This window comes from Carassius carassius, chromosome 22, assembly GCF_963082965.1.
Source record: "Carassius carassius chromosome 22, fCarCar2.1, whole genome shotgun sequence".
In the NCBI taxonomy this organism is placed as follows: domain Eukaryota; kingdom Metazoa; phylum Chordata; class Actinopteri; order Cypriniformes; family Cyprinidae; genus Carassius; species Carassius carassius.
In genome coordinates, this window is record NC_081776.1 from 17,908,237 (window position 1) to 17,929,070 (window position 20,834).

Genomic DNA, 20,834 nt, shown 5'->3' on the forward strand with positions numbered 1-20,834 from the left:
ACATAACCATGACACAGATGGGGTGAAAAGTAGAGCAAGGACAGTTTGAAACAGGCTCTTAGGGGCAGGGCTGATGTCGTGCAAAGCTAGAAAACATACCTTCATCAATGAAACGCAAAGAATAGCAAGGCTGAGGTTTGCAAAAGACTTTCTATTTGACTGTAGAGTACTGGAGTAAAGGCAGTTTCTATGTTGAGTCCAATTTTCAGCTTTGTCCAACACCTGGATTCTCATTCATAAATAGTGCGTACACAAAGAATCGATCTAATAGTGTGAGTAAGCTAAAATCCATGGCAAAGTTCCAAGTTATAAAAATATCAGGGTCTGAGCAGGCGTACACACTTTTACTTGTGGAAAAGTCGGAGTACTGCAGCTATTTGAACATCTAAGCTGCAATAATAATAAAAGCAGTGTACTTGCAAGCACCAAATTCATCTTAAACAACAGAGATAAAGTGTTTGAAATGATTCAAGCTTTGTTGGGCAGTAACGCATTATTAGTAACGCGTTACTGTAATGCAGTTACTTTTGACAGTAACTAATACTGTAACGCATTACTTTTTAAATAAATTAACTCTGTTACCATTACCACATGGTGCATTGTCCGTTACTTTTTTTAATTTTGGCTGAAGTGTAGCCTACAGCCTAACCTGTTTGCAGCAGCGACGCATTGTAGGATTGGTGGATGCCAACCACTGTAAACACATTATGCACTGTGGGCGTGTTTCTGTTTATTGACTGTGCGGCAGTCATGGCGAGTCAAGGCGAGAGCGAAACGAGTTTCTCAAATTGGACATATGCTCATTATTTCACTTTAGTTGAACATAAAGACAAAAACCTTTTAGTCAAATGTGAGCTGTGTCTTTCTGGTTCGAATGCACGTCACCTGTAGGAGAAAAAAAAATCATTCCGTGGCGACGGTTTTGCAATCCGTCCTGTCAGTTCATAAACCGTACTCACAAATTCATAAACTGTTTCCTCGGTTTAACAAACCGTGCCCACGAATTTCCAATCCGTGCGCTCATATTTTGTAAACCGTACCCTCGGTTTTAGAATCTGTACCCATGAAATCATTATCTGTGCGCACGCTTTCGCAATCCATTTCCTCGGATTTGTAAACTACTCACGGATTCATGCAGCAAGCTCCTACGTGTTAACATACAGTTTTAATGAATATAAATAATTATGTGGAATAGATTTACAGCAAAGTGTCTTAAGTGATTCTCTTTCAAGTGTAGTAAGAGGTGGAATACAATGATTTAATAAGAAAGATGTGCATCAAAATCTTGTTTAATTTGTGATAATCTTAGCACTTGATTATTATTATAAAATAAACCTGGCATTGTGACTGACTCTGGAGTAATTTGTTCCTCTTTTGTAAGTCGTTTTGGATAAAAGTTTCTTATGCATAAGCTGTATAATAATAATATATAATAATGATATGAATTTAATAGGATTAATCAATGAGTGCACTTAAGACATTAAAAATGTTAGTCATAAAATAATTCATTAATGCCTTATTTTTAAATAACCCTTTACAGTTTTGGAAATGTTTGTGTACTAATCTTTTTTAACATTAAGACTTATTTTGTTGATTTTATTATACTAAGCTCCAAACAGAGTTAGATGCATGCTTCATTTTTAATGTTATTATTAAATAATTAGGCCTATTATTACATTACATTCAGTTAGAAAAGAAATGACAGCATAACCGGCACATTATTTGTATTGTATTGCTTTTTACCCATTTTTCTTCTTCTTTTTAGCATTTATTTTAGGCTATAAAACACAAGCGGCTGTGTCTTATCCTATTGGTGATTAATGTAAAATAAACTCTAAAAAGCTGATCATGGTCTCATATGATACTATAAAAAATAACGTTTAATAAAAAGAAATTAATCTGCCGGTGGGGGCGGAGCCACAAAACCGTGAGTTTATAAATCAGAGGGATGGGATTGCGAAAGCTGCGCACGGATAATGATTTCGTGGGTACGGATTCAATACTCTGAGCGCAGGGATTGAAAATTTGTTTAACCGATGGAACGGTTTAAGAATTCGTGAGCATGGTTTATAAACTGAGGGGACGGATTGCAATACCGTTGCCACGGATTGTATGTTTTTCTCCTACAGTTGAAACATTGCTGAAAACATGCAGCCTGTCTCTACTGTGGAGTTGCCGGCTTTTCAGGCAGCTTGGTAGCATGATAACATAGATTTCATTTTTAAACAACATTTATATTTTTTATGTTTTCTTTTTATTGCATATAATTTATGGTTGTCAATAATATAATTTTTTTTTTGGTGCTGAGTTTCTCGAAATTGATTCTGAATAATTCAGATTGCTTTCATTTATTTATTTCAAAATGTTTTATGTTGTACATTGTTGATAGTTTTCATACTTAAGCTGTGAAAGGAACATTGTTAAGGGCTCAGCACAACAGCTTTTATGATGCAGAAGCCACTTTAGTTTTTGATTCTGAATAAATTATTCAGGTGTTTTGTTAATTATTTCAGGAATCCTTGTGATATACAATATTTAGTTTGTGCTGGTCGGACGTAATCAAAATAGTGTTTAAAATTACCTTGTTTAAGTTTGTATAGACCATAACGCATAAAAGGGCATTAATGGGAACATTAAAGAATGTTCTTTAAAAAAGTTACTAAAAAGTTACTTTTAACAGTAATGCATTACTTTTTGGTGTAAGTAATCAACAAAATATTTGAGTTTTTGAATGAAGTAACTAGTAACTGTAACTAGTTACTATTTCTTAGTAACTAGCACAACACTGGACATGGTGCATTATCCTGCTGGAAGTAGCCATCAGAGGATGGGTACATGGTGGTCATAAAGGGATGGACATGGTCAGAAACAATGCTCAGGTAGGACATGGCATTTAAATGATGCCCAATTGGCACTAAGGGGCCTAAAGTGTGCCAAGAAAACATCCCCCACACCATTACACCACCACCAGCAGCCTGCACAGTGGTAACAAGGCATGATGGATCCATGTTCTCATTCTGTTTACGCCAAATTCTGACTCTACCATCTGAATGTCTCAACAGAAATCGAGATTCATCAGACCAGGCAACATTTTTAAAGTCTTCAGCTGTCCAATTTTGGTGAGCTTGTGCAAATTGTAGCCTCTTTTTCCTATTTGTAGTGGAGATGAGTGGTACCCGTTGGGGTCTTCTGCTGTTGTAGCACATCCGCCTCAAGGTTGTGCGTGTTGTGGCTTCACAAATGCTTTGCTGCATACCTCGTTTGTAACGAGTGGTTATTTCAGTCAAAGTTGCTCTTCTATCAGCTTGAATCAGTCGGCCCATTCTCCTCTGACCTCTAGCATCAACAAGGAATTTTCACCCACAGGACATGCTGGATGTTTTTCCTTTTTCACACCATTCTTTGTAAACCCTAGAAATGATTGTGCGTGAAAATCCCAGTAACTGAGCAGATTGTGAAATACTCCGACCGGCCCGTCTGGCACCAACAACCATGCCACGCTCAAAATTGCTTAAATCACCTTTCTTTCCCATTCTGACATTCAGTTTGGAGTTCAGGAGATTGTCTTGACCTGGACCACTACCCTAAATGCATTAAAGCAACTGCCATGTGATTGGTTGATTAGATAATTGCATTAATGAGAAAGTGAACAGGTGTTCCTAATAATCCTTTAGGTGAGTGTACATCTGAAAAAAAAAGAACCCAAATAAATAAGATCAAAGTGGACGGACAACAGCTCTTTGTTTGTTGATTTATTTTTTTTAACATGTGACAAGCGATTTGACTAAAAAAAAAAATGGAATTTCCCAGGAATATTAACAATTATTAGATATGCTATTTACATAATTGGGTATGATCATCAATTATATATTAAAGTAGATAAAATGCAATACTTTCTTACCTCAAACTGTAAACACAGAATGACTGTGGTCTGTAAATGATTTGTACCGCTTATATCTATCCATACACATAACATAATATTGACAATAACAGTAATAATAATAATAATAATATAATGTTTAATAAAAATTAACTGGATAATAAATAATAATCAGTCAATAAATTCATTTAAATCAAATATCACTTTAATCCATTAGATTAAGTTATAGAAATATGTTTTTGATAAACCTGAGAACACAATGATAAATCCTAAAATTGCTGCCTCTCACAGAGCCATGGTGTCCAATAGACATTTGGTGCAGAACTTTTTTAGGACTAAAAATGAGATCCACTTCACTAATTTGAATAACATGAGGAATTTTAATTTCATGAACAGGATTACTATAGGTTTACTCATGAGTATGACAGAAAATGCTAATCTCCTTTCAAATGTGTGTTTAAAGATTATATGTAACTCTAATCCCAAACCTGACTATTTATTGATGTATGTTTCCATATCAACATCATCAAAACTTTAAAACTGTTTCTTCTTTTTTTTAAGAGAAAATTAACAAAAATAAATCCTGTTAGCTAGAACGTCTTTTATTTTATTTATTTATTTATTTATTTATTTTATTTCAAATAGGTTAATTAGTACATCCTTCTGCTTTAGGATAAAACAAAGGCAATTATGCATGTACATGCCAAGAACCAGAAAAGATCTTTATAGCAACATGACTGTTAAATTGCGATAGAGGGTTACTATTAAATAAATATTACCTAAACAGATAATGCTAGTTAAGGACATCATTTGAAAGTGTTTAAAACAACATTCAATGGTATTATTATATATGTAAAATAAAAATAAAAAGTCAAAAGCTAGACATATATGTTTGGTTTTGTTCATTTATTATTTTTTCTGTTATTAAGTAGTAAATAAAACAAAGATTACTGGAGTATGTTTTCTCCATGACTGTTGGAAAATACTTTTCAGTCTGTCACAGTGTCTGGTCTGTGTTACCCTGGGTGTCCACTAGTGTTCTCACTTCCCCATAGAGTCACCCCACTGCAGGCACTTCATTTTCCACTAGCCTTTAGCCCTATTCGGACGGGACTAGTTTTCTAAACTACGTTTGAGTTTCGATTCTTACCACCTGACGTCTGAGATTTTCATGTACCAATTCGGACGGGACTAACATCTCCATGTTTATTACAGAGGTGGGAGGGTCTGAATTGTGCATCTGGTCACAGAGATCACGCTCTCCGTATGCGTGCATTGCATTCATTCAGAATGATTGCCATTAGTATTATTACACAAATAAATACTAAATGGCTAGTATAGCTAAACCATGTTAATGTGTGGTTCCTTTAGTTTAACTTACCGTATGTTTAATTTTCATAAAGTTACATATGTAAGTAAAACATTATGTAACTGAGTGCATAAATGTTTACGTGATCTTGCTCTTGATTTTATTATTTGTATTATTTTTTTATTATTATTTATTTGCCGGTAAGCAAATATATCAAACATGTGCGCGGTAAGAGCATCTACGGTAATTCATGTTGGCCAAAACACACAAGGAAACGCGTTGTGAAATAAAATATCACCGGCAACCACAGACATTCGCATTCGGACGGGATTCGTTTTCTCAGAGGATCGCTGAGTTTGCTGAAAAACAGTAGGTAATTTGCTCTGGAATTATCACAGAGGTTGTGTGAGAAAAACACAGACGTGGCACATTCGGACGGGATTGAAATCACCAAGTACGTCTGTGAAACACAGATTTCTCTAATGACCCCCTGTAAAAACTAGTCCCGTCCGAATAGGGCTTTTGTCTCATTTATCACTGTTAATTGTACTCAGCTGTCCCCACTTTCATCGTTTTCACCTGTCCATATAAAGCCAGTTTGTTTCTATCTGTTTCATGGAGTCCTTGGTTTATGTCACCCTGCTTTCTCTTGTTCCCTTGTGTTTTCGTGTTTCTTGATTTTGGACTGCTTTTGTTATTATTGACCTCTTGCCTGTCTGGACTACGATTTTTGGATTCTCCCTATTAAACACTGCAATTGGATCTCTCTGTCTGTGTGTACGTTCGTGACAGAAGGACTCCATCATGCCCAGATCCAGCGGTGTGGGATTTCGTATCCGTTCCCCAGCCACCATAGAGGAGCGGATGGGGAGACTGCACAAGGTGGCCGTCGGCCCAGCGCCACTGCACAAGATGGCCACCAGCCCAGCGGCACAGCACAAGGTGGCCGCTAGGCCAGAGCCACTGCCCAAGATGGCCACCGGCACAGCGCCACTGCACAAGATGGCAGCCACAGGAGACTTGCCAGAGTCGAGTCAGGTCCCCGTGGTCCCTCCAGAGTCAGGTCAAGTCACCATTAACACCAATGAGTCAAGCAAAACCACAGTTAGACCTCATGAGTCAAGTCAAGTCACCAATGATCTTCATGGGCAAAATCAAGTCACCAATGATTTTCCTGGGCAAAGTCAAGGCACCAATGATCTTCATGGGCAAAGTCAAGTCACCAATGATCTTCATGGGCAAAGTCAAGTCACCAATGATCTTCATGAGCAAAGTCAAGTCACCAATGATCTTCCTGAACAAGGTCAGGTTACCATTGTAGTGTATTTTCGTCTGCCATGGATCTGAGGAATCACACAGTCTCTGGGTTTTGTTTCCAGAAAAAAGATTTTATTTTCAAGAGAAAATAAAACCAAGAAAGCTCTGCAGAACAGTCTGTCGAGTCTGTGTCGGTTCTCTATTTTATACAGTGCTTCTGAAGGCGTGCCCATGTTCAATACATTTCATACATATGGTTCTATTTATCAAATCTTTTACCTTTTATGGCTGTGTTTCGTGTTTCTTTAGAAATAATTATTGGAAAAATTGAGTCTTTAAATGCCTCAGATGTAAAGTTATTTGCTGTCAAAGTGACGCCAAAATGAATGGGAGTCAATGGAATTCTAACAGCAGGTGGGGGTCCTCTAGCCAATGGCGGCACCCAGGGGTGCTTCAATAAAATATGAAACCCTGCCCCCCTGCTAAATAGCGATCCGCCATGGCGCGAGCACATCTCGCTCTTAAAGGGAATGGGAGATGACACTCTGATTGGTTTATTGAACCTCAGAGCTGTGTAGAGGAAATTAAATGTCCTGAAATCCTGAACATTGTCTTTTATGAATGAAAACAATGATTTTGTTTATCTTCAAGAAGACTAAACTGAATTTAACACATTATTTAATTTGATGCATACGTTAATTTAATTCTTCAGGTTCCAAAAACAATTATGCAAGCAATTAACATGGAATATGAGGCAGTCAAATTAGTTAACCAAAATGTGTAACCTCTATCAGAAATATTTTGTTTTTCTGCAGTAGACACTGCAAATAAAACATTTTAAACATTTAATTTCCTTGACCAAATGGTTGAGGAATAAAGCTGCTTGTAATTTAAAATTTCGCATTCCAATTTAGTGCCTTTTGGATACTGTAAAATTGAGAAAAATCTTTTTTGTTTTTTTAATGAGTAATGCATTATTGATACTCCAATACATTTTCATTGACACTGAATTATTATCATTTTCTGAAATTATGTAATTATTGCAAAAATAATAGGGTAGAAAAAATAAGAGAGTGGACAATATTACTTTAGTCTGAACTGGGTGTTGATAGAAAATATTAGCCTAAGTAAAACACTAATAAAGAAGTTACATCTTCAACAATAACATAAATTACTTTCTACTTCATGTACACTCACTGTCCACTGTAAATTAAATATATAAATATCTATATATTAGAGAGCTATATTTATATAGGCTATGTGTTACGATTGGGACACAGGAGACAAGAGATCCAAGTACAGTGTGTGTTCATTGGGTAATCCAAAAATCAAAATCCAGTAAGCAAAGGTCAAAATCCAGGTAAGCAGTCAGAACATGAAACAAACAAGAAACAAGAAACTAGGAAACTGGGTGACTGAAAATAAGGACTCCATGTCACAGACAGAAAACAGACCGGTTTAAATAGACAGGATAATGATGATGAAAGTGAAGGCACCTGAGAGCAATTAACAGGTGTGCAATTACGGTGATGAAGGGACAAGGCTTTGTGGGAAATTAAGTGCCTGCGGTGAGGTGCCTATGGGGAAGTGAGTCCACTAGTGGACACCAAGGGAAACACAGATCAGACACCGTGACATTACCCCCTCCTCTACGGAGCAGCTACCAGATGTGCCACCTGAACACAAGAACAAACCAAGGAACACAGACCAGGAGGGAGGTGGACCGGCGGAGGATCAGGGGAAAGGACGGAGGGCCAGGTCCACAGAGGGAAACAGAAACAGGAAAAAATGAAAACAACAAGGAAACCAGGAGGACCGGTGGAGAACAATGGGGAGGGACGGAGGGGCAGGTCCACAGAAGGAAACAGAGAGAAAAAAAAGAAACAAAAACACAAGACCAGGAGGAAACAGAAAGTTCGGGGCCCAGGGCCGAGCCGGCAGGACAAGTAACCTGGGTGGATTAGGTGGAACTGGAGCCGTGCGGTCGAGACAGAAGCCCACCAGGGTGGCGCAGAAGACCACCACATCCGTGCGGTTGAGACAGAAGCCCACCAGGGAGGCGCAGAAGACCACCACAGCCATGCGGGCAAGACTGAAGCCCACCAGGGCAGCGCAGAAGACCACCACAGCCGTGCGGTCGAGACAGAAGCCCACCAGGGTGGCACAGAAGACCACCACAGCAGTGCGGTTGAGCCAGGAGACCACCAGGGCGGCGCCGAAGACCACCACAGTGGGATCGATGACACAGGAGAGCAAGTCTGGTTAGGCAAGTCTGAAACAGAGAACATGAACAGGTTAAGGGTGGCCTCGTGGCCACGACAGGATAAGTCGAGCGCTCAGAGAGTTCGGCTGAGACGTGATGAGGCTCTGGAAGTTCCGCAGAGACGAGGAGAGGCTCTGGTAGTTCAGAGACGTGGAGAGGTTCTGGTAGTTCAGCAGAGATGTGCGGAGGCTCTGGTAGTTCAGCAGAGACGTGGGGAGGCTCTGGTAGTTCCGCAGAGACATGGGGAGGCTCTGGTAGTTCCGTGGTGTTTTGACTGGATTCAGGAAGATCATTGGTGACTTGACTCTGCCCATGAAGATCAATGGTGACTTGCATTTGCTCATGAAGATCAATGGGGACTTGCCTTTGCCCATGAAGAACACTGGTGACTTGACTTTGCTCATGACGGAGGGTGGTTAATTTACTGAATCTTCTCCTCCGCACCTCCATGCTGGCTGGGGAATGGAGACAAAATCACACCCCGCTGAATCTGATCGGATGGAGTCCTTCTGTTACGATCAGGACACAGGAGACGAGAGATCCAAGAGCAGTGTGTGTTTATTGGGTAATCCAAAAATCAAAATCCAGTAAGCAAAGGTCAAAATCCAGGTAAGCAGTCAGAACATGAAACAAACAAGGAAACAAGAAACTAGAACCACAAGGGACGCGAGGAAACTGGGTGACGGAAAATAAGGACTCCATGACACAGACAGAAAACAGACCGGTTTAAATAGACAGGATAATGACGATGAAAGTGAAGGCACCTGATTGCAATTAACAGGTGCGCAATTACGTTGATGAAGGGACAAGGCTTTGTGGGAAATGAAGTGCCTTCGGTTAGGTGCCTATGGGGAAGTGAGACCACTAGTGGACACCCAGGGAAACACATACCAGACACCGTGACACTACGTGGAAACAGTCCCTCATAGCAAGTAGGGACAACTGCAGCCTGGAGCAATGGGCGGGGCAAAAGGTGGGCGTGTCGAAAGGTTTCTCATTGGTGGAAAGAAAGGTAGGGAGCGCTGCAAAAGGTTTAGCGAAAACTGGCTGTTCCGCCTAAAGGCAAGCCATACTCTTAATCGCTATTGGCCTATAGATTAATAGAAAGCGATAAATTAAACACATAATCCTATAAAACCAATTGAAATTCATCCAATGTAAAAACAGCGTTAATGATGTAAATAATATTATTTTAAATTACTTTCGAAAGTACCTTCAAAACGGCTTACTGACGTAATCACCACCGCACTTTTAGGTCTTAGTTTATCAATAATCAAAAAAAGATTACAATTATTTTTGAGAATACAAACGTAACATGGTTAGTTCCACTTGCTGTTCTTAAGTTAAAGTCACTTAAAGTCAGCTGTATTTGTTAACATTAGTGAACTAACAAGAACAAACAACGTACAGCTGTATGTTTATTAACTAACAAAGTTTAATAAATACCGTATCAAATGTATTGCTCATAGTTAATGTTAGTTAATACATCAGTCAACAAATGAAACTTTATTGTAAAGTGTTACACTAGAAAACTAGGTTTTGCCTGATAGAGAAAAATTAGTAAAAATTAAAAAACTAATAAATTAAAAAATTAGTCAGAAGAGTTAAGTAACCTTGTTTTAAGTGACATTAACCAATTAAGCAAACAGACACAGCTTTATCCACTGAAACATTTATTTAGGTTTCAGTCACCAATTCAAGTAAAAAGATAGATAGATAGATAGATAGATAGATAGATAGATAGATAGATAGATAGATAGATAGATAGATAGATAGATAGATAGATAGATAGATAGATAAACCACTCATTCATAAATTCATTCTGTAGTAGCAGTCCATAGAACAGAATCCAGCAAACTCTTTGTCTGAATTGAAAAATTGTGAAGATCCCTTCTTTCCAAGACCACAGTATCTACAGCCATCACACATCTACTGAGCTCCAGCTCCACTCTGTATGTCTTCCTCACATCTGGACTGACAGATGTACAAGAGAAACCATACCTACACAAGAGAAAAACAAATGTTGAGAGATTCAAACAAGACGTAACCAATAAGTAGAATAAAATATCTAGAGTGCAAGTCTGCAGCCAGAGCCTTCTTTATTATATTATAATACAACTGTACTACTGACTCTTCACTGAGTACCAAAAGTACATGCTTCCTGTGCATGGTTTCTAAAAGAATGGAATCACAAAAAAGTTGACTGGCACTCATCTATACCACAGGTTATACTAATATTTACATTTATTCATTTAGCAGACGCTTTTATTCAAATCGACTTACAAATGAGGACAGAGTTGAAGCAATCAAAAACAACAAAAAGAGCAATGACATATAAGAGCTATAACAAGTCTCAGTTAGCTTAACACAGTGCACGTAGCAAGGGCTTTTAAATAATGTAATAAATAAAAAGAAAACAGAATAGAAAAAGAGTAGAGCAAGCTATTTGGTTAATGTGCATGTACAACTCCAACATGTTGGGTTAACTTCAAAAGAGTGAATGTCCTTCGAGTGCACTTTGGGCAATGGTACAGTCAAGGCATGAGGATCTAATAAAAGAGTTACTGACGAGAGGGTTAAAATAAAGAAGAGGGTTACTGACAGTGCTTGCCTCCATCTTCTACTGTTGACAATGTCCCTCTGAAGGAAAGTTTTTCTCAGGTGTGGTGGATATGCAATGTTGAAAGCAAAATACATCCAGAAGGCTGTTATGAAGCTTCATCAAAGGTTGGTGCACTGACACACGTCTATTCCATCTTCTGTCACCACACTGAGCCCTCCTCCTATGATTGCCATTTTACAGTCAGTATCCATCAGGTGTATGGTAGGAAAGGTGTAGCCGGGTCCCCCTTTCATAAAATAAATAAATAAAAAGAATAATAACAACAATAATAATAATAATGAGAAAAAAAAGGAAAACACTTTTCAGATTCATCAGATTCTGTTGCATTCTCTTTGGCTCAGACAGTGTAGCTACATACACTGCAGAACTGCAGAAACAATCAGAAGCTAATGTATAAGGTTCACAATATACAATGCATTTCATGTTCTTGTATACACTGATAAATCTTGCATTGTTTTCTAAAACTATAGCTTTAAATTTTTAACAGATGGGCTAAAAAGGTACAGAAGAATAAAATATCACCTGAAAAGATTTGAAACAAGATATTTTACAGTTGATGAGTTTTTTCTTTAATATACTCACTCCAGCAGGTGTCCTTAAGTATGTGTTTTTTTTGAGTACATCCTCCACAGAGATTCCTTCTGTGCTTTCTCAACGTCTCCAGGAGAATGTTCCTGTCGTGTGGTCTTTGACAGTCCATGTGTCTGGATGTGTTTCTGATACTCACTTTGTAGCACATTCACATGTGCCTCAACAGACATTGAATCCTCCCCAACACAAGTTTCCTTCATCAGAACAACAGAAACAGATCATGCGTAGACCGTGACAGATATGAAAAACATCTAAATACTTACTGAACAAGGTCCTTTAGATATAAAAAATAATAAAAACATTGAACTTCATAAACATTAAGATGATGGTCAGGCAGTGAAGAAGTGGAGTACATACAAAAAGGATTTAAATATCTTCCTTACATTATCTTCCTTACATTAACCTGCACTAAGTGAAAATGTAAAATTGATTAACAGTGCAAAAATAAATTATGCATGGCAGTGTGCTTACATATTCTACAATAACCTGCAAGTGGAGCACGTTCTGCTTTACATTTCAGGTGTAGGGATGTGTCAGATGTGCTTAAAACACAAACTTGACTGATTGTCATTTTCCAGCAAATAAAGATTACAACATCTTGTTACTACAATATTGTGTTTTGTACAAAAAGGACGCAGATATAAACTATCATCTCTGAAGGATTCGCCGTCAGTTCGGTCATCGTTTTGTCTCACTGTACATATGTCTGTCAACAACAATAAACTAATTACTAAAGCTGCAAGATATAACGCAAAGGAAAAATTATGATCGTATTGTAACAAACTTATCTTAAAGGAGCTATGTGGAGGTTTTTACTTAAAAACAATTTTAAGATAGAGCTTTCATTTGTACATGTATGAGCCAACCATGATGTAAAAAAAAGAATAACACCTCGACTGTCCACTACGGTTGCCTCTATCAGCCTGTAGGTTCAATTGTGTGTGGAGGAGTGAGGCCCGAATTGGCGCGAAAATTCACAAAATGTGACGTCATGCGCCTTCTCATCTACTTGGGCTTACAACCGTACGGCACGCCAGCCATTATAGTAAGCACCGGCAATAGTGTTTTCAAATGGACTCTGCGGATGGAAAGAAGCGACCAGCCTCCAGCACAATTCAGGCACCCACGGACACTCCTCGTAAGTAAAAAAAAGAGCTTGCGCACTGAGAACGAGCATGAGACTGGCTGCAGTTCCTCTAACGACCACCGGTGTCAGTAACGGTTAGAAATTTCAGAACCTACGCAATGCTCCTTTAATATACATATTTGTGGTATATAAAGTATAGATAAACTTATAAACGATGAATAATTACCACACGTCTTATCGCCGCCGCCTTGTCTAAGGAAATTACGTAAATGTATATTTACTGCTGATTGGCCAGCACAGTAAAACTCCTTTCACCAATGAGAAACCTTTTGGCACGCCCCTACCTTTTGGCACGCCCATTGCTTCAGGCTGCAGCTACCCCTGTCTCACTCATAGTAAATCTTGTATAAATGGAACAGATATCCTGGGGGTGTAGAAAAAATAGTCATATTTGGCCATTTAAATGCTTTAAAATGTCTAATATAATTATTATTATTATTATTTAAATTTAAATAACAAATTATTATTTTTTAAATATTATTTTGTATTTTTAATTCATTTTTAAATAATTGAATATGCTTAATTTAACCATTATAATTTAACATAATTAATTAATTTATGTAAATGTTTTTGTGAGGACAAGGGAATATTGTTGCGCTCAGATGAAAGCTTGTTTTAAGTCCAGATGCGTGAAAACCAGTAAAATGTAGAAGAGACTGTTGATGGTTCGCACTCTGAAAAACTAGACAAAGTCTTTAACAAAAAGAATCAATCATTTTATTAGAGCAAGAGCAGACGTTTCAGCCATCCAGCTATTCTCAATGCTCATAATGAATCAACAACAGACATGCAGTCAATTAATACCCGATATATAATCAGGAAACAAGTAACAGGTGCAAAGGGAGGGGCTACAGCCCAGACCCAGAGAACAAATAGAAGCACAATTCTTTTGATAGAAAAGTTAACAATATTTATCTCTAAAAAAGAATAAAGGCATTTACAGAAAACATGAATAGTTTATCTCTTCATTCATCCCTTTCGGGAAAAGACTGTTGAGTTCAAAAATCCAAAAATATTCTCTCTGTAGCAGTTTTTTAATGTTTTTGTGAGAGACAAGAAAACATTTGTGCTATTTATACATGTAAATAAATAAATACAAATAGTTGTTTTTTAACATTCATTGTAAAAAGTAGATATGTGCAATACATTTCATACATATACTGTTTAAAATGTTTTTACAGTGCCGTGAGATTATTGTTTACAAGAGGAAGCTGTTTGGTCAGAGTAGATGTATTTCTCTGCACGTGTGTGTTGGTGTGTACTTCTGTGACGCCATGCCCACGTCACGATGACGCTAAGTTCTGCCTTTGACTTTCAGTCTTATCACTGTCTGATCCTTCAGACCTAAAAGCACAGAGCAGTGACACAACTTGTGAGGAGTCAAGACTGGACAGACCATTCATTAAACCACATCAACAACACAGCAGCACCTCAAGCTGGACTCACATCAGTCCACTTCTCCAGTTCATCCTCTTTGAATCACTGTGCACATTTATTCTTGCGGTTTTTCACTTATGTCCTGCAAATCCAGCGATGACTATTATCTGCGTAGTATGAGCAATCTGATGGGTGAGAGGAGGAAGCGAGCGTCGGATGATGGGGAGCGAAGTCTAATCAAGGCTCCGTCAAGCCCCAGCCTCAGCAGTGCTGGTCCCTCAGCAGCGTCTCCCGCGCCCGAGGACCTTGAACGCGCGGCGCGCAAACAGTTCCAGCAAGATGTCACGCCGGGTTTCGTCTACGTCCTGGCCGTGTTCTCCGCTATCGGCGGCTTTCTGTTCGGCTATGACACCGGGGTAGTGTCCGGAGCGATGCTTTTGCTCAAGAGGGACATGAATATAACTGCGCTGTGGCAGGAGCTGCTGGTGTCCGGGACTGTTGCCGCGGCGGCGGTATCCGCGCTGCTCGGCGGGTATCTCAACGGACTGTTCGGGAGGCGGGTGTGCATCCTCACGGCCAGCTTCACCTTCGCCATTGGGGGGATAGTGTTGGGATCGGCTCCAAATAAGGAGGCACTGTTGGTTGGACGGCTCATAGTTGGACTTGGGCTGGGTAAGTGAGACACACCTGACCGATGCGGATTCATTCAGTGTTGATGTCAGAAAAGTTATTATAGTAAACGTAAGGTTGTTTGGGGCCTTGCTCTATTATATTGTCTTTGAGCTTTAATTGGGTTTTAAACTATATGTATGTATATGTATGTATGTATATATGTGTGTGTGTTAAGTAAAGATCATGAAGATATTTAGTAAATTTCCTACTGTAAATATATCAAAACATATTTTTTATTAGTAATATGCATGGCTAATTTGGACAACTTTAAAGGTGATTTTCTCAATATTTTGATTTTTTTGCACCCTCAGATTCCAGATTTTCAAATACTTGTATCAAATATTGTCCTATCCTAACAAACCATGCATCGATGGAAAGTTTATTAATTCAACTTTCAGATGGTGTATAAAATATATAATAAAATATATGATGTATAATATATATATATATATATATATATATATGATGTATAATATATATATATATATATATATATATATATATATATATATATATATATATATACACTAAAAAATGTTGGGTTAAAAATATCCCAACCTGTAACCCAACTATGGGTTGGTATAGCACCTTCCCATCCCTTCCCACCCAACCCATTGGGTTAAAATCCTGTTGAGTTAAAAGTTACCCAACAGTTGAGTTAATTATTTATATTAATTAATATCAGTATTTTTATAAAAAAAATTACTTAATACAACCATATTTTGAAACTACATTGTTGTAAATTACAGATTATATTTTAATATGCAAATAACACTGTGACGAGTGGGGCGGGGCCGAGGGATGTGGGAACACGAGCGTCTCGAGTCCCACAGAGGAGATGGAAGGATATAAAACTGGACCGACGACAGTGAAGGACGAGAGAGGACCAGGCCTGGGCTTTATTTTATTTTATGTTTTGGTTTTATTTTGTGCGCATCAGTCGTCTGTGAGGGGCTGTTGCGCTGTTTTGTGTTTATTTTGATCATTAAAGTTTTCCGTTGATTGTCCGCTGGTTCCCGCCTCCTTCTTCCCGATGATTATGGAGTTTTTATTATTACAGTTGTGCCGAAACCCGGGAGAAGGAGGGACGCGCTGCTGAAGATCCCTCGCCGCTGTGGTGAATCCGCGGTGCCATCGAGCAGGCGAGGAGTGTGCCACCATGGACGCTCGAGGCGTTGGGCTGGAGTGAGTTGCCGGGGACGGGCGAGCTCGCTACCAACCGCCCGCGATGTGGAGGGGCGGCTGCCATCCGTGAGGGAGCGGAGGAGTCGGCGCCGTTCGCCAGAGAGCCTGAGCCTGCTGTTGTCCGCCTGAACAGGGAGGAGCAGGGAACGGGGGACTTCTGCCGGCTGCCCAAAACCGGAGGAGCCGTCGCCGTCCACCGGGCGGCGGAGGAGTGTCGTGCCGTCCACCGAGGGCCGTCCAGTGCCACCGCCAGGCACCGCAGAGGAGATCACCCAGCTGGTGGAGGGCCGAGCAGCAGTGCGTCTGGGAACCGGAATTTATTTTTTATTTTTTCCTCTCTCCCCTCTCTCGTCTCTGTCGCTCCTCCTTCCATCTCCTTTTCTCTCGCCTCGTCTGTCCTACCCCCAGGTTCCCGCAGGTTCCCGCAAGTCCTCGTGAGCGGTCCCACTTGCGGACTGCTTGTAGTATCATCTCCTGTTCCATCAGCTCCCAGTTTAAAATAATAACAACTTTGGAGGAGTTTTCCTTGTCACCAAGCACCAGGACATGTGGATTCTGGCTTGTCTCATGATTCAATCTTACTGTAATCAGCCCAAACTGGGCTATAATAATATGTGAAATGCATGTATGTACATGATTGTGTTTTTGAGAAAAAAATGTTATGCGTCGTTAGTGAAAAACTAAAAATGTTAAAACACTTGAATAAGGCAAAAAGACACATAAAGAACAATGGTTCCCGGGATTTTTGAGAACTGGAGCTTGTAGCCTAGAATTTTTCTTTCTAAATTATGTGAAAATCATCTTGTTTACTCACTTACAGAAAAAGATATATTGATTTAAATTTTCTAAGACACTTTTTGTTGGTAAAAGTCATATGCGAGTAGGCGTCAACTATCATGAATATCATTGTGATTTACACCTGAGAAGACAAAGGCCTGCATAATGAGCTGCATAATGAGCCTTTCAGTCATCTGTGCCACTGAGAGGGAAGAGTTACAAGAAAGAATGTGCGGACAAAATAAATGTATATAATTTTATGTTTATAGTTTATTTAGAATATATTTATATATAATATATATAATATATAATATATTTATTTAATTATCCCACAACATAATTTAATATCCACTTGGGGGAGCAGTTAAACAGTTTATTAACAATCAAAGCTGACTTTCAAACTATTTTTTTTTTGCATCATTACTCTAGTCACACAATCCTTCAGAAATCCTTTTTAACAATCTTATTTTCTACAAAAAAAAAAAAAAAAACATTTATTGTTATTATTATCATCATTATTATTATTATTAATGTTGAAAAGAGCTGAGAATATTTTTCAGTTTTTTTAGGGGGGATAAATTAAAAGAACACCATTTTTTGTAACATTTGTTACAGTTACATTTATTTGTTACATTTATATTATTTACATCAAGCTTTTGAATGGTATAGTATTGCATATTGTTATTGAAACTTCATAATATTTCACTTAATTATACATTTAGTCAGGAATTATAGTTTGGAAAAAGTCTAACTAGTAAAATGTTTACACGTTATGTGAAAACTAGTACAAGTATATAAATAAATAAAAAGAGACTTACTCATGTTTATGATCTCTGCTGAATAGAGGACTTAATTCTTTTTTTTCTGAGGAAATCCATTTCTCAAATCCTCAACCACAGCACATCTTTTTGGGGTGATTTGTGTCTTATTTCTCTCACCGCGAAGCAAACAGTAAAATAAAAGAACATGAAGAACAGTCTGGCTGCTTTTTCTTCTGTTATGGGCGTATTCAAGCCGCGCGCTTCAGTTTGAATCTGAATAGCGCGTTCAGTGCGGGGGCGTGGTCACATTAGATATAATGAAGGGAGATGTGAAAAACGGACATCGCATTGTTTTCATATGGATTACTTTATCACAAAATATTTGTTTTCGGCAGCACTTGTTTAGTTTAAAAGTAGACATGTCAAGCTTTCTATAGATATCTCTCTCATGTCTCTTCGTTGAGTATTCACGGAGTTACAGTTAATTTTAATGACGTGTTTGTAAATGAGGTTCAGCGCAGACAAAGGCTGCAGACAGCACACCTTGTTTGTTATCTTTATTTTATAAGTGCACAAAGTTTTGTTGTTCTTTTCGGGGTTATCAGGAGAAAATGACTCATACGGTCCAGAGGGTTAAAGACAATTTCTGCACGAAGGCCTTTAAATGACAAAAGTACAGAGAAAGCACAAGTAAAAAAAAAAACTAAGCTTACAGTTTAAATTGTTACTGTCTTTTTGGGGATCTACTATCATTTGCACTGAGAAACAGACTAAACCAGTTTTCACCCCCTCCAGAAAATATGTGGCAATATTTACAGTGTGAGTAAATTTTACCACCCTTTACCCTTTAACTGATTTGGACTTGTAGAGAGGAACAAAAGTACACTGTAAATGAAAGGAAGCTTTGTTGGACGAAATGCGGCAATACACATATTTCACCTCATTTGTCTTTTTTTCATAATTTTTGGAAGACATAGGTCTAAGTAAAATTGAAAACATGTGTATCATTAATATAAATAGGATACTTACCTTGAAATGTTTCAATTAACAGGCAGAAATTCAATTGTTGCAATTTTTCCTTCACGAAAAAGTCCATTGTCTAATACATAAGTATAAACACATTTAGTACAACACATTTAAAAAACATGTCAATCAATCTAGCTTCATAATAGAAATTGCTGTAATTATAGGGTATTCTAATAGATGCATAACAATATTCAATATGAATAAACCATTAAAACACTTTTATTGTACAATTAATTAGTGCTGGTGCACTAAGACGAATATGGCTTCTGTTTTACTCTCCCCTCTTAAATGTTGGTAGTAGGAGTAACGTTATGTAAATTTGGGGCACTGGTATAAATTTTCACTGAAAGAGCGGGTTGCCTCACGATTGCGTGCTTTTCTTTCGTCTGGGTTTTGAACTTTTATAACAGAACATTGCAGGTTCATTCAAACGATTCTCACAGAGTCTGTTGTCTGTCGCATGACTGATGTGTGAGCTCAGCTCGAGCAGCTTCATTCACTGGTCTGATCCGATAAATGGTCCGTGCGGCTTTTCTAGCTTAATTCTAATGATTACTTCAAACTTTCACATTTCACTAGACATTTTTATTAACTTTAAGTAATACTTGTCTAAAAAGTTTTACAGCTAATCTTTTAATGTATTAATGCTGGTGAACAAACAGGAATCACATTTATGTACAATCGATCTGATTCTCTGGGGGAAACAAACGGACTCAAGGGAATTAAAACTTTTTTTAACGTATAAAAAAATAATGATTAACTTATCAGACACATTACTTAATGTTATAACAGTTATATCCATCATATGATTATATTAACAGTTACTTACCCTTCATAATCAGGCAGGCTGCCACTGATGTCTGCGCTGAGTCGCTGACTGGACCGTTAATATTTGAACGGAGTGAAGCGGGAAACATATTTAACCCAACAGTTGGGTTATAACTAAAAATAACCCAACGACGAAAAAAAAATGACCCAACAAATTTTAAGATAACCCAACACATTGACCCAATAAGTGTAACTCAACGGTTAGGTAAAAAAAAAAAAACCAACGTTTTTTACTGTATATATATATATATATATATATATATATATATATATATATCAAGCATATTTCTTAACAATGTTATGGTAAAATATCAGTTTACTGTAAATAATAATAATAATATATATATTTGTTTATTCAGTAAGGGTAAATAAAAAAATGTTTTAACATGATTTGAATAAAATAAATTAAATTAGATGTTACCATAGGAAGCACATTTTCAGCTGACCATTTTTCAGTTTATAAATGGGTAAAAATAATTCTGCAATTGTTCAAGAGCTAATTCTCTAATGCTTTTAAAAAAGTACATTCCATGTATGTAAACCGATGTAGTCAGGTTGATTTAGTGCAAAAATAACATTTTAGACTTGAATATAACTAAATGAAGCACTTTATAAAGTTGCCTAAAATAAATAAATAAATAAATTGCTGCACCAGAGTTTTTATTATTATTATTATTTTATATATATAAACTGCATCTATAAATGCAGATGCTGCTGTACTTTTTTTTATTTTGTAACATTATTTGAATATAGCCTTTGTGTTTTGTGTCTCTTTCCAAACTCATTTCAGACTGTATCTTTTCAAACTTGGGTAATTTCAGCCAAAAATAAACACCTTTCTCACTAGTTTATATAATGCATGTCTACCAACAGTCTTTAACAGTTTATATACAGTCATCATAGCTGTCATTTTTTGTATATTTATTTAGGTTTTTCATTTGGTTAATTGATTTGGATTATTTAATAAAAAAAAAAGTATGCTCAACATGACTTTTAAAACATCATGTCTTATATTTCATATCAAGCATATTATTTACCTAGACTATTGTCTGCTTAGTAAATAATTACAACTTTATCATAAGAAAAAATATATTCTTTATTGTAAAAAAAAATGACAAAACTGCAGAACAATAATACA

The 20,834-nt window shown here is 37.5% G+C and overlaps 1 protein-coding gene and 1 long non-coding RNA gene across 2 annotated transcripts in view; one reads left to right on the forward strand and one right to left on the reverse strand.

Annotated features, from left to right (window-relative positions):
* Positions 1-10,794: 10,794 nt before the first annotated feature.
* LOC132098412 (uncharacterized) lies at positions 10,795-12,649 on the reverse strand. The gene is made up of 3 exons (XR_009422911.1): positions 12,624-12,649; positions 11,476-11,758; positions 10,795-11,070 (listed from the first exon to the last, which is right to left on the reverse strand). It is a non-coding gene; the product is annotated as an uncharacterized LOC132098412 (long non-coding RNA).
* Positions 12,650-14,248: 1,599 nt separating this feature from the next.
* Positions 14,249-20,834, forward strand: part of LOC132099087 (proton myo-inositol cotransporter-like) — a 99,815-nt gene continuing 93,229 nt past the window's right edge. The window contains exon 1 of the mRNA XM_059505528.1: positions 14,249-15,119. Coding sequence (XP_059361511.1) covers positions 14,585-15,119 — 535 coding nt within the window. The 5' untranslated portion in view covers positions 14,249-14,584. The remainder of the gene's footprint in view (positions 15,120-20,834) is intronic.